A 13,448-nucleotide genomic window follows, 5' to 3' on the forward strand; every position below is an offset into this window, starting at 1 on the left:
TTATATATAGAATTTATATGCAGGGTACTGAGGGAGAGAAATGATGACAAAGATATTGCGGATCCTTTTTTTGAAAATCAATTTTGTCTTTAATTGTTTCATTCCAAAGGGGATATATGAAAGCCAGTTATCTAGCAACTGTATACCTCAGAGAGATGAGTACAGAACCACAGATTAAAAAAATACATCTAATTCTCAGAGTGACAGATGCTAGAGCAAGTATGTGCCTATACCATCAGTGCACACAGATGCAGAAAGATTTTTTTAATAATAAATATTTCATCATATACTAACTCCTGAGACTTTACTCATGAAAAGAAAGGGAGCAGATTTTAAGAGTTATCACACATACAATATATTAAGCTATCAGAGCAAAACAGAACAAAATGCCAATACTGTCTTAAGAAGCACTGCATTGGAGTTTATCTACATCACAGTACTTTAAGTATGCAGCTCAAAGAGTCTKTGTCCATTTAAGTTTTGCCTCGAATCTACAATATCACTTGATGTACAGCATTCAAAGAGTGCAAGAAATCAAATTATGAACACAGCCAATAAGAATGTAATTCTTTGATATGAAAACTGCACTGCAAGATTTAGATTTCTAGTACCTAGCATTAGTCAGCAGAAAATCCAAGTACATTTATAAAAGGTTTTTACATAAAGTGATTAGCAAGTTTTAAGTAACTACTGTGTTCCCAGGTACTTTTTGACCATATAAGTAGTATAGAGAATGATATAGTTAAAAATCACCATAAAGTCACAACTCTAAATAAGGTACCACAGTGACAACCCAAGATATCTCAGGATTTTCTGTAGGTTTTTTTTTTCCTTTTTTAAAAGTTTTGTTAGTAAAAGTCATTTGAAAATGTAAAGATTTTTAGCTTTTGGTTAACTAAATTTATTTTAATAGTTTCCACTCCAGTATATTCTTTCAAAGTTCAAATACTTTTTTCTATCAGTAATGAACAATTAGAGACAACCCTTTTGAAGCGGTAGGATCAGGAAGACATAAGCCAGCTCTTTCAATTAGTCCTTCCTTGGAGTTATTGCTGAGACAGACACTTAACTCAGCACAACATGACGGTCAAAAACAGATTTGCGTTGCTCTTGGACCTGTAACTTCCATCGCTGTTGGGCATACTCCACTTTATTCAAGACATTGGCACGACTCCGAGAACGAGCCAGCACATCATGAGCATTTGCAAAAGGCTGGTGATCCTGAAATGGTAAAAATTAGTAGTTAGAGCTCAACAATTCCACTCAGCAAGTACATTAAAATAAGTTTTAGGAAAAAACAAGCTATTTAACCAGCTGGTCAGCCAATACAACAACACAGTTAAAACTGTTCAATTTTTCATTCAAAGTAACATCCGCAAGTTTTCCCAGTAGACCAAACTTCACTACACAGTCAAACAATTTTTTGCTGTCTACAGCTGCTGCCTAGAGATCCCTAGAGCCTTGCATCCATTCGTAGCTGTTAGAGTAGAAGCCTAGAACAGACCCAGACACTGGGACCCTCCCATTATCATCATGAATGCACTTCACTTTAAAACTGAATTAAAGAGCTGGTGCTCTGCCAACTCTCAGCCTTTTACTGTAAGGCAGTTTGGGATGTTCACAGGAAGATTCYATATAAAACCAACACACACTGATGTTTACCAAACTAAACCCATTGTACTAAGCTGTCTAAAAGCAAAGCGTAAATACAGCTGTATAAGTGACAAAGAGCCCAACAATAACTGAGTGCTTGTTTAATATTTATCTGTCTGTTTCCCAAAAATACCTATACAAAGCTGTATTTTCTTCTAATAAATCTACTCATAAACAGAAAATGTTGGAATGGAATCTCTCATGTGTTTGTCAACTTGCTTTTCACAAAGTCATATTTTTAAAGCTAATGTCAGAAAGCTTCATGTATGCAATGTATAATGCAAATGAAAAAAACATAATCAAAATTCTCAGTAGCACACAGGTTATCATTAATAGTATCTATTGGAGTGATGTCAACAAGTCCCAAAGACACACATGGCCCTCAATGGGCTAAGAAAGGCACTAATATAGAACAAGAAACAATCCCTGTCCTGAAGAGTTTAAACTCACTATAAAAAGATCATACAGCCGGATATATCTACAATGGAAAATTAATCGGAGGCAAGTCACTTTACAGTGAAATAATAATAATAAAAAAGTCACAATAGCAGCATGTTTCCACCAACAAACACAGGGACAAAAAGAGTACAGGAAAAGTTAGATGGTACTGCCTAGCCTGACAAGCAATGGTCTCAGCTCAAAGGCTAACTACTGTCAGTTTCTAAGTAGACAACACAGCAAAGAAGTAATTTAAAAGGAAGAAGGTCTACAGAAGGTCTACAGATATTCATCAGCTGCCACTGCCATCAGTGGGCAACAAGAGAGAAAGAACAAATATTATTTTGAAGTTCAGCAACAACAACAACTTATGAAGACTTATTTTCAGAGTCAGACAAGGAGCAATACCTCAAGAACTTGCAGGAGGGAAGATAAGGAAGGAGATAAGCCATSAAAGACTTTCAACTACTCCACATTTACTGCTACAGGAGAAAGATGAGTGGGAAAGGAGTAGCATGAACTCAGCAAGAAGCTAATGTGCTTTCTGTTCAAAGCACTGCTGCAGATACAAGCACTACTGACTCTGCAAGCATGAGATAGGACACAGTAACAGACAAAGCAAAATATGAAATTGGATAAAGTGGAGCTAGAATTTAAGATAAATTAATTCTGTAGTTAACTAAAGCTCTCCCACAACATTTATTTTACTTCTTCCACCTACACCCAAAAAATTCCACTCCAGATTCGGAGATACAGTAATTATTTATCCAACTGAGGTACAGCTTACAGCACAAGTTCATTTGAACCAAGCAGGAATTTGCTCAATTTGCTATGAGGATGCAGACAGAAAAAGGTCACTCCAAACTCTCATTTCCAGGAAAAAANAAAAAAAAAAAAAAAAACACCCAATATCCTCCTAAAAGTGACTGTGAAGTATCTTAGGACATTAATACAAAGACATGGAATACATCCCCATATAAGACACATACAAGCACTGAAAGAGTGGAGCACAAGGAAAAAAAAAGAAAAAAAAAAGGGATATCCACCTGAATATGCTTTATTCTAAACATTAGCTCAGACTTGGGTGACAATCACACACTTCTGTGAAACCAAGGTACAAAAAGAAGGTATAGCTGATAAAAGGTTTAAATGAAGCATTTTTCCTTGATAATAGTTTTTTTAAAAAAAAAATAAAAAAAAAATAAAAAAACACTCAAGATGGCTGTTGTGGCCACTGCTAATAAAGATATGTAGAACTAAAGAATGTGTTCTCTTCAGTTTACTAATAATGACAGTTCATTTCAAAAACATGACAAAATTGAGCATGATCCACTTAAAAATACAATACAAGCATAACATTTACCAAATTTGATATCTTCGAATCTATGAAGTCACTGAAACAACAAACAGAACTACCAGGTATTTAAATGGATTTTCTAAGTGTCGTCATCATAATATTGTTTCACTATGACTGAAGTAACTGTCTTGTATTAACATCCTATTCATTTGAAGAAAAAAAATATTCTTAAGGATTCTATTGTAAGAGATTAATTAATACTTTAAGTCTTTAACTAGGTCTCGTTTATCTCAGCAGTGCTTATTATACTAAATGCTCACATCTGCTGAAAGGCTTAAGTTAAAACAAACAAAAATCTTCTTCCATAGATAGTGTCTGGTTTTAGAGATTCTTGCTAAGGTTACAGCACACCTGAAAGGTACTTTACTGGTAAAAACAGCACTCTACATAGAAACTACATCAGTGTTATTATCAGACTTCAGAAATTCCTTTACCATTCTATGCTTTTCAACACTGACACTTTGTCACCAATCTGACTGCCAGTTTAGAACTTTTCCCCACATTACTTCATGATAATACTTCTCCAAGGCTTACAGAGTCTTAACTTTACAAAATTCCTTACAGTTACAGAGTCATACTCCATATTTTTATGCTATTCCAAGCTCCTCTTCAAAGATCACAGAACCACTGAATAGGAAGGGTGGGAAGGGACGTCTAGAGACCACCTGGTCTAATCCGCCTGCTTGAGCAAGGTCAGCTCAAACTTGTTGGCCCGGACGGTGTCCAGCTGGGTTTTAAGCATCTCCAAGGATGAAGACTCAACAACCTCTCTGGGAAAGCTGTGCCAGCATTCAGCCACCCTCACAACGGAGAAGTGTTTTCTTGTGTTCAGAAGGAATTTGCTGTGTTTCAGTTTGTGCCCACTCCCTCTCATCCTGTTGCTGGACATCACTGAGCAAAGGGAGTCTGGCTCCACCTCCTTTATATCCTCCCATCAAGTATTTATATGCATGGATAAGATCCCCCTGACACTTCTTCTCCAGGCTAAACAATCCCAGCTTTCTCAGCCTCTCCTTGTACGAGAAATGCTTCAATCCCTTAATCATCTTTGTGGCCTTTCAGTGGACTCTCTCCAGTAAGTACCCATCTTTCTTCCACTGGGGACCTCAGACCTAGACCCAGCATTCCAGATGTGACCTCGCCAGGGCCGAGTAGAGAAGAAGGATCACTTCACTTGACCTGCTGGCAACGGTCTTCCTAATGCAGCCCAGGATATCATTGGCCTTCTTTGCTGCAAAGGCTCATGGCTGACTCATGGGCAACTTGGTGTCCACCAGGACCCCCAGCTCCTTCTCTGTAGAGCTTCTCTCCAGCTGGTGGGCCCCCAGCCTGTACTGGCACATGGATACAAGATGACCTACTCCCATCAACCAATCTTCCCTATCAATATTTACCAGGCATTAAAGCACTGTTTCCAATGCCAGGTTTCATAAGATCTTGAATTCCTTTCCTGAAATGGGACTTAAGACAAATTTCATTTTGTCTTCATTAGAAGTTATAAACATTGCGTCAGAGATGAGGAAGTGCCAGCAAAAGAGAAGAAAGCTTGCTGTCATTTGTCATCAATGGACTACTCTCCTCTTCTTCCTGCAAAAAGCTATTCTGATACGTGGGAAGATACTATCACATCTTCGCTTCTAGCTGTAATACTAACAGTGCTTCATGCTGAAATAAATTATATTACCTCATTACAGTAACTCCTTCTTGAATTTTTAGCACTAAAACCCAAGCTGGAGTATGAAAGAAGCAGTAACCCCTCAGAACATACTTTTTCTTTGTAGAGAGAAATCCAAGCAGCACATAATTCACATAAAATGCCGTCACTAATAAGACCATGTTAATATTTAGTCCTTTAAAAAATGTGCCTCCTATATGAGCTTACCTCCTTTACTACTCTATTTCTGCTCTGAGAAATAATCTCCATGTCTAGACTAAGGGTAACTGAAGCACTCCTCACCATACTAATTTCTGGTCTAGAGAAAAAAAAAGTGAAATAGTGGCTTCAGAGAAGTCACCACACAGCCTTCTGATGCTCCCTTCAGGAAAAGATGCTAAGTACCTGGCAAAAAGCTATCCATCCCAATAATTTATTTAACAAATAATCATCCCAATCTTTATGTCATCCCAAGTACATGTTCACTCAAGTGAACTCACCCCAATATCTTCATCACTCTGTATAAGCTGTGAATGTCCAAAGAGACGTCTCTTTAGTATAGGCTCCACCAAGGTAAGGTAAACCATGTACAGAAGAAGTAAGCCCAAAATGGACAGATATATGATGATTGTAACCTGCACAATATAAAACATATGCACAATTTATGCCAGCTTTAAGACATTACTATCACAATTTCTCAGCAGGCAGCAAGGACTAAAAGAATGGCATGTGCCAAGCAGGCGATAAGTCTGTTTATCTTTGGAAGTGCCACTAGGCAATTCAAAAATCCACAGAGAAAAGCCACTAAACTACAAACATACTATCACAAGAGTCTGAAGGCAGACAACACAGTTTGAAACAAAGTTTCTCTTAGCTAGACTTTGCTAAAATTTTACGCTACCCCTTTTAATACAGCTTGATGTTATGAATTTCATCCCAAGCAAGACCACTGTACAATTTGAGCATTAAACTGAACTGACAAAATTTAGGGGTTCCTTCATGCTCTCCTTTCTCTAGCATGGATCTGCACTCAAACATCCACAGAGATCACCATGAAAAATGTGAAGGAGAAAAGAAATACCAAACTTCTAAAAGACCAAAAAGAAAGTGTAATACAAGCTATAACAGAAGAAAAGATACACTGCATAATCTATTCACTCAGCCTAAGAGGCAATGTTTCTGAAGGGATAATACTGAAGAATACGGAGTTCATCTATTAGAGCAAACATGGCTGATTTTGATCATCTTAGTAAAAATTTCCTTTGTATGCTGGGAAGCTAAGCAAGATAGCTGAATAATGAGACTGTCTGAAATATCAAGTCCAAAGCTTGACACACACACACACACACACACACACACACACGAAAAAAGAAAAAAAGAAAGAAAAAGTAGAACACTCAGAATTTCAGCATGGTAAAAAGCTTCATCTCAAAATTTGATATATTCAGTAAAAGTTCTTAAGCCTGCTCCTCCAGCTTTACCTTGATGCTATTGTTATTGTTCAAGCTAAATTCTGAACAATGGTATTGGGGGGGAACCCTTAAATCTTGTGCTGCTTTAGAAGACTTTTTCTGCTTAAAAACAARAAGAGAGAGAGAGTAGTTCTCTAAAATATGACAGACCTATTTACTAATCGTTTGAAATATTTAATATATACCAACAAAATTATTTTGTTTACCTTAATTGTGACAGAGCTTCTCTCTTCATATTTGCATTCACAACGTAAACAATATGCTTCTACATCAGGTCCAGGGACAGGCATAGGCTCAACCACATGAAGACAGTCACTGGGAAAAAAACAAACAAACAAAAAAACCAAAACACACACACCCAAATCATAGACTGGTAAGGTTGAARGGGACCTCTGGAGATCATCTAGTCCAACCCTCAGCATAGCCCATACGGGGATTGAACCCACAACCCTGCCCCCAAATCATAAAACACAAACAAAAAAACCAGTCAGTTCTGGGCTGGTTTTACCCTAGCCTATTCCACTATGCAGGCAGATCTCACAACTCGAGATGCATGCAGCCCCAGATGCACACATAACTTGAAAAGTCATCTTTTGTTAAGTTAAACTGTTCTTAATTACAGGTTTCCAAGATTTAACAAATTATTGTGCCTCAACTATTTTATTCAAGTAAGAAGGAGGCTATTGACAAGCTACTAAACAAGTTTTGTAAAAACTTTAACTAAATACAGATGTTTGTGTTTTCAAGGAAAAAAATACAAGATGTTATAGCTGTTAGCACAACAAGTTCAAGAATTTGAGCTAGCTCATCATTAAGAACACAGAATCCCAGAAGGAATGCATCATTTGATACTGATATCAGATGAAAGTAAATTCCATCTATAACCTGTTTCTTTCTTCACCATACTTTAAAAGCTTTATTTTATCCCTCCAGTGTCTGAAGGAAGATTAACCTCTTTTTGGTATACACAAACAAAAGTCTTGTTTTTACTGTCAGGAGTTACAGGCACTACAGAAAAAAAAAAGTCAAATGAATTGTTTTTTTTAAGCAACRTATTAGTGTATAAGTAGCATTCAGTTTTCAGCATTGGACTGGGATGCAAAAGCATAATTTAATTTAAAAGATTACAAAATATAAGTCAGTTCCCATGCCAAAAAGTATGATTGACAGTGTTGTGGACATTCTATATCACAGCACTAAATCCAGTCATCACAAGACTACTTCTGCCAGTAACTTATGTAATTCCAGTCCTTTTGCTGACTCAGGTTGTTTAGAGTTCACATCCCAAGTCCTTTCCAGCACATAACCCTAACAGAAAAGAAAAAAAAAAAAAAAAAAAAGCTTTCACCTTTCTCTTGGTTAACTCAGTGTTGGTATAGTTTGAAGCAGGTAATAAAGCGCCTGATATGACAGCAGTAGCTTATGATTCTGCATTGTACTATGCTGCACTAAGATGCTGCAGATCCATGAGGCTAGACATCAACTCATTTCTTCTGTTTTGCTTGCATTTCTGTTTCAGAGCTAAAACTATTAAACATCTAATCCATCCTCTCCAGAGGAATGGAAGGTTTATTTTTTCCCACTTATTTGTAATTGCAATTATGGTCTCCATGCCAGAAGCATTATTTAAATCATAAAAATCAAAGCTATATGCAAGTTATAATCTATGCAATTTCATGATCACTGCATAATTCATAATACTGCAAGCTTACATCAGTACGCTGCTTAAGAATAGTGGAAAGGCTGTTACTGTAAACTATCAAATATTAAGATCAGCATTCTTTTCTTTAGTTCAGTGTTTCGGTTGCTAGGAAGTGCAAAAGCTATTAAAATCTCAGAATTTTAACAATATATCTCCTTGGACTGTAATTCTATGGTAATTTTAAAAGAAAATGTGGAAAAGGATGATCCCTTCCTGAGCAATGTTCCTACTTCATTGCCTCTGCATTCTCACCCTTTCACTTGTGCCTACAATAACAACACTGAGGAAGTGTTTCTTCCTGTGCAAGCCAAGGTAGTCAAAAGTACAGCTTCTGCACAAACAGATTTTCATTTTCTTCAGATAGAAGACAGGGTGTCCTCGCTCTCCTCCAAATACACCACAGGCAGTCAGCCTCTGAACATGAAACACCAGCAGATTTATTTCAAAGTGGGTTATTTAAATGAATACACTGTTTCTAGGTGCTTAGTCTTAGATATCACTATGCTTGCCTAGTGTGTTATTCATCAGGACTGGATTGCCTGTGATAGCTCTTAGCCTGAATCTAGAACAGTGAATGCTTTCAAAGGGATCAAAGCACCATCAGCTCATACTGGTATTTACATAACACACTGTCCACCAGTCTTTGAAGCTTGAAGAACTGAGCACTTCAAGGGAAAGAACTGAAGTACCTAAATAAGAACATCATCATGCATGAAACAAGTTCAATATTAAAAATTAATTTTTAATTTTATATCAAGATAAGCCAACAGCCAAGTCATTGTTATGCTGTGCATAATTCATAAAGACACTAAAAATTGATCTGTCTTTTGTCTCGCATGAATGACTAATCTAAATACCAAAATGATGATCATCCTGTTCTATTCAATAATAAGTCACTTACACAAATGCAGAAGTCAAAGCACAGCACTAAAATTTCCTTATATTAGCGCTCGAGAACCAGCAATCAAGCCTTTTAAAAGTAGCAAGACAACATCTCAAACTGAAGATCATAGCCATAAAACATTCCCAGATGGTCACCTAAGAGATGATCTCAACAAAATGCCATTTAAGATAAGAAAACAGATTTTGTAGCTTCTGTATACATCAGTATCTTTCACCATAAAGTTAGTCAAGTCTTCAAAGATAGCTTTTCCTTCAGTCAGTTCCAATACTGAATTAAATTGAAGCAGGATCTTTTCTGCCAGCAAGTTGCATATTAAGCTACACCCACCAAAAAAATCCATTTTCATTTGAAGAGGAATAATGAGTGACAAAAACAGTAATATTGCTACTCTGAAATATCTGTTGCAACTGGAATTCTCTCAGCATGTTTCCTCACTGTCATAGTAGAATAATGTTAAGTTAATCATGTGGAACTAAAGTAATATTTTTATTAGATAGTGCATTTTATGCTCGTTAGGTTAGACTGAAATTCACAGTGTTGTTTCTCATAGTTCTTCTGTAAGTAACTTAATAAATCAAGACACAGCTCTACACATACCTGTATCAATAAATTTATTCCTATAATTACTTCAGTAGGACTACTCAGGGGCATGAAGCTTTTTCAGAATCAAGTTGCTATTCTGTTGCTATTCATCAGACTGGTAAGGCTTCAGATACATTTACAACTAATAAAAGAAGACTTAGTATACTAAAAAGTATTCCACATTTTTATATATTTCACATTTTCATTCTTTAATCCAAGAATTTCTGACCACTTCAGACATCAACTTGAGCTGAAAACATGGTGTTTTATTTGCATCATTCACATAGACAACAATACTTGAGGTGAAGTTGCACAAGAGAGTTAGGCCAATGTAGTAAATCATGGTCATGTCCTTTTCTCCCCCAACCCCTCATCCCCAGCCAGGCATGACAGTCCTTAGCTCTCAGGGGAGTCTGGCAAATGCCACAGCTGGCATAAATTGAACAACAGAGTGCAGGGCTGTGGCACAGAGAAGTAAGGCTTCACTCTGTTAGGAACAATGTCCTGCGAGACAGCTCGAGCTGTCTCATGTATGTGCACTCCCCGGCTGTGGAAATAGAACAGAACAAAAATCTCTAGAAATAATCTCTAAATGGTAGGATAAGTTTTAAGAGCAGAGGAAGAGCWGACAACTTTCCTGAGTCCTAGTTCCAAGGCCATGCTTCGTCACCATTCTACAGACCGTTTCAAATCACTGAACTCAAATTCAATATCCTCTTCTCCTCTATTATTTTCAAGTCTAAATAAATAATAAAACATGCAAGCAAACAAACAAATGACAGAGCAAGGATTATGGGTTCTTGGCCTTGTCCCTGGCTGGAGGCGAACTCGGGAATACTTTTAAAAGTAAAGTACCAATAAATTACGCAAAAGGTAATTTCCTCGTCTCATCACAGAGGATTAGCACATAATCACAGTGGAATATTACTTTAACCRGTAGAACTCATTATAGTATTTTTGATGCCCCACAAACTCACCAGTCTTTCTGTGAAACATTTTTGTTGTAAATATGGCCAGAATGGTCTTTGTAAGGAGGACAGATGCATTTACATCGGACATCTTCAGAATTCTGAAAAATAAGCAACACGCTTAGAACAAATTATCAACAGTGACCAAAGCAACACACAGAAATCACTACATTGATGCAATACATGAAATATTTAACACAAACTACTTGCAAGCATCTCTGGATAGTCTTACCTAGAATTTTCTTCACATTTAAGAACAATTCTTCAAAAACATTGAGGAAAAAAGTAGTAAGCAGAGCAATTTCTCAAGTAACACTATTCTTTTAGATAGCAAATACCTTCTTCCAAAGAAAAATCTGGAGCTGAAGTTCACTTTTCTTTTTAACAATTAGCATACTTTTAGAAGTTACTTATGTTGGTATAGTCAGCTATTCAATTAATGTATAATATAAACACAGTGACTAGCTTAAAACAAATGAAAGAGTATTAAGCCTAAACAGAAGTTAGCAAAGAAGCCTTTGTGGATAATTCTGTACTCACTTACCATTGTTCCTGAACAACGAAAAAAAAAWTTTGTAAGGAAAAGTATTAGGTGGACCATAATAACCTACAGCTCTTATCTTAAACAGCAGCAGAATACTGTGTGGTAGACAGAGAAGTACAAACTGGAATACTAAATAGAGAAGGGAGAAATGTGAAAAATGATGCAAACTTGGAAAAGCAAGCTTTAGAGAAACAATTCTAAGGATTACATAAGCAATGAGAGCCACTGCAAGAAGTGAGGAAAATTAACATCTCACAATTACATTAAGTGAAAAAAAGAATTAGCATCCAAAGTTTGCATTTGGATTACTACTGGGAAGAAAGGAATTCCAGAAAGAGACTTCGTTTATATTGAAATAAGGTAATTTCTTCCTTTCCCAAATTGCACAAGAGTAGAAAACCATACAAAGAGAATAGGGATGGTCAGCAAGGATTGACARATGACAGTATTCTCAAACTCAGAGCAGAGTAATCTATTTGAAGAAATGATAAAACACCACAAAATGTAAGCTTGACTTATCTGAAATTCAGGGCAACTTTTGACAGCATTATAAGAGATTGTCTTAGGAAGTGTTAATAAATAAACCTCTATCGTGAATAATCAGGTCAGAGTAATACTAAATGGGCATAGGTCAGCTGGACAACCTTGACTGCACTATATACCAAGGCACTTCTGGTCTTGTCATAGGGAAGTCAAATAGTTAATGAGCATTAAAAATAAGGACAAGCTAGATAAAGAGTGCTTCAACAATTTGGAAGACTTTGGCTATTAGGAGATACTATGCTCTCACAGAGACAATAAGATTATAACCCCAAATATTATCCTACAAGGGAACAATAACAGAAATTTTAAATACACTCTATTTGGGTAAGACAGTAGAAGCTGGGAGAGCCACCATGGAATAAAATAGAAGATGAAAACACTCAGACACACGATGCTGAGTGGAAGTAGAGCATCAAGCTGAAAATAAAATAAGACATCTGACAGATCCCAATTTTCTTTTATATAGCCAAAGAACATGAGTTTTCTCTCAAACAAGACCTTTCCAATGAATATGCAAAAATGACTTAGTGCTCTGAGATGCTGTCACATGACACAACATGTCAAAGTTAAGTAAAATGCTAAAAACTTAAGCTTTGTACAGAAACATGCACTAATAAAAAAACCTCAAAGTTCTAATTCTTGATATGTTTTGCTCAACAACAAATGTCACATACGTAGCTCTCAATATATAGCTACTGCAATCACTGCAATAAAACTCACATGAAGATATCTACAAAAAGCAACTTGACATCCAGCTGAAAATCAACAATCATGTCTTCCACATAAAGTCAACTGAAATTACCTCCTAAATCTGATCTTGTGTGGACATATACCTCACATTCTAACAGATTCAGTCAAAACTCTCTGCTCCATGGCACCTAGGGAAGGCAAGTCAGTAAGTAATGGGGCTAGCTGCCCAAATTCCTSAATCTTCACAAAAATCGAGAAATGGTTAATGGAAACCCAGCCCTAGCTCTGCAAAAAGATTGCTCTTTGATATTCAAAAGGGACTCTCCTGTCATCTTTGCTTTTCTAGTTTAACAAAAGCAATGAAAATATCTGATAATGAACTGATGTATTTGTGGGATAACAGAAAAAAAACAAACAAAAAAAGAGTTCACAGCTAAGCTCGTCCACCAGCAGGTTAGGAAGGTTACGGAGAATAATACCTASAGGAATCAGTGCCAAAGACCTGAACAAGAAACCCACCAGTCCAGCAGTTGCTCCCAGCAAGGACATTAAGAAGGGGGAGCAGAGCCGAGGCACCAGAAAACAGCCCCAGGAGAGCCCAGCGTCTCACCTCGGGGCCTTACAGCCTCGCGACCGCGGCGCGGGGGCGCCCAAGGGACAGGCCGGGGACAGGCGATAAGAAGGGGGCTGCTGGGGGGGAGGGCGAAGGGGCGCGAAGGCGACGGTTGGGGCGCGCGCTGGAAGCGGGAGGCGCGAAGGCGACGGTTGGGGCGCGCGCTGGAAGGGGGCGAGGGCGACGGTTGGGGCGCGGGGACGGGGGGGGGGCCGCCCCCGCGGCCCGCCCCGCCCCGCTCACCTTGGCCTCCGCGCCCAACCCCGCCAGAGCGGCCAGCGCCAGCAGCGAGCAGAGCCGCGGGCAGCCCCCGCCGCGGGCCGCCATG

The 13,448-nt window shown here is 37.8% G+C and overlaps 1 protein-coding gene across 1 annotated transcript; it reads right to left on the bottom strand.

Moving 5' to 3' along the window:
- Positions 1-65: 65 nt before the first annotated feature.
- On the bottom strand, positions 66-13,447 carry TMEM9B (TMEM9 domain family member B). Its single transcript, XM_085317190.1, has 5 exons — positions 13,364-13,447; positions 10,740-10,831; positions 6,781-6,889; positions 5,603-5,737; positions 66-1,221 (listed from the first exon to the last, which is right to left on the bottom strand). The coding sequence occupies exons 1-5, from the start codon at positions 13,445-13,447 to the stop codon at positions 1,066-1,068; spliced, it is 576 nt and encodes a 191-aa protein (XP_085173316.1). The 3' UTR covers positions 66-1,065.
- Between the last annotated feature and the right edge of the window lies 1 nt (position 13,448).

The sequence above is a fragment of the Rhea americana genome, unplaced genomic scaffold (assembly GCF_003343005.1).
Source record: "Rhea americana isolate MKP2758 unplaced genomic scaffold, rheAme1 scaffold_49, whole genome shotgun sequence".
Classification (NCBI taxonomy): Eukaryota; Metazoa; Chordata; class Aves; order Rheiformes; family Rheidae; genus Rhea; species Rhea americana.

Excerpts from the sequence above, each read along its gene's own strand:
- TMEM9B (XM_085317190.1), bottom strand. The coding sequence starts at position 13,447 with ATGGCGGCCCGCGGCGGGGGCTGCCCGCGGCTCTGCTCGCTGCTGGCG. Across the intron at positions 6,890-10,739 it reads AATGTTTCACAGAAAGACTG|TGACTGTCTTCATGTGGTTG; the intron begins GTGAGTTTGTGG and ends TTTTTTTCCCAG. Across the intron at positions 1,222-5,602 it reads AGAGTGATGAAGATATTGGG|GATCACCAGCCTTTTGCAAA; the intron begins GTGAGTTCACTT and ends TTACCATTTCAG.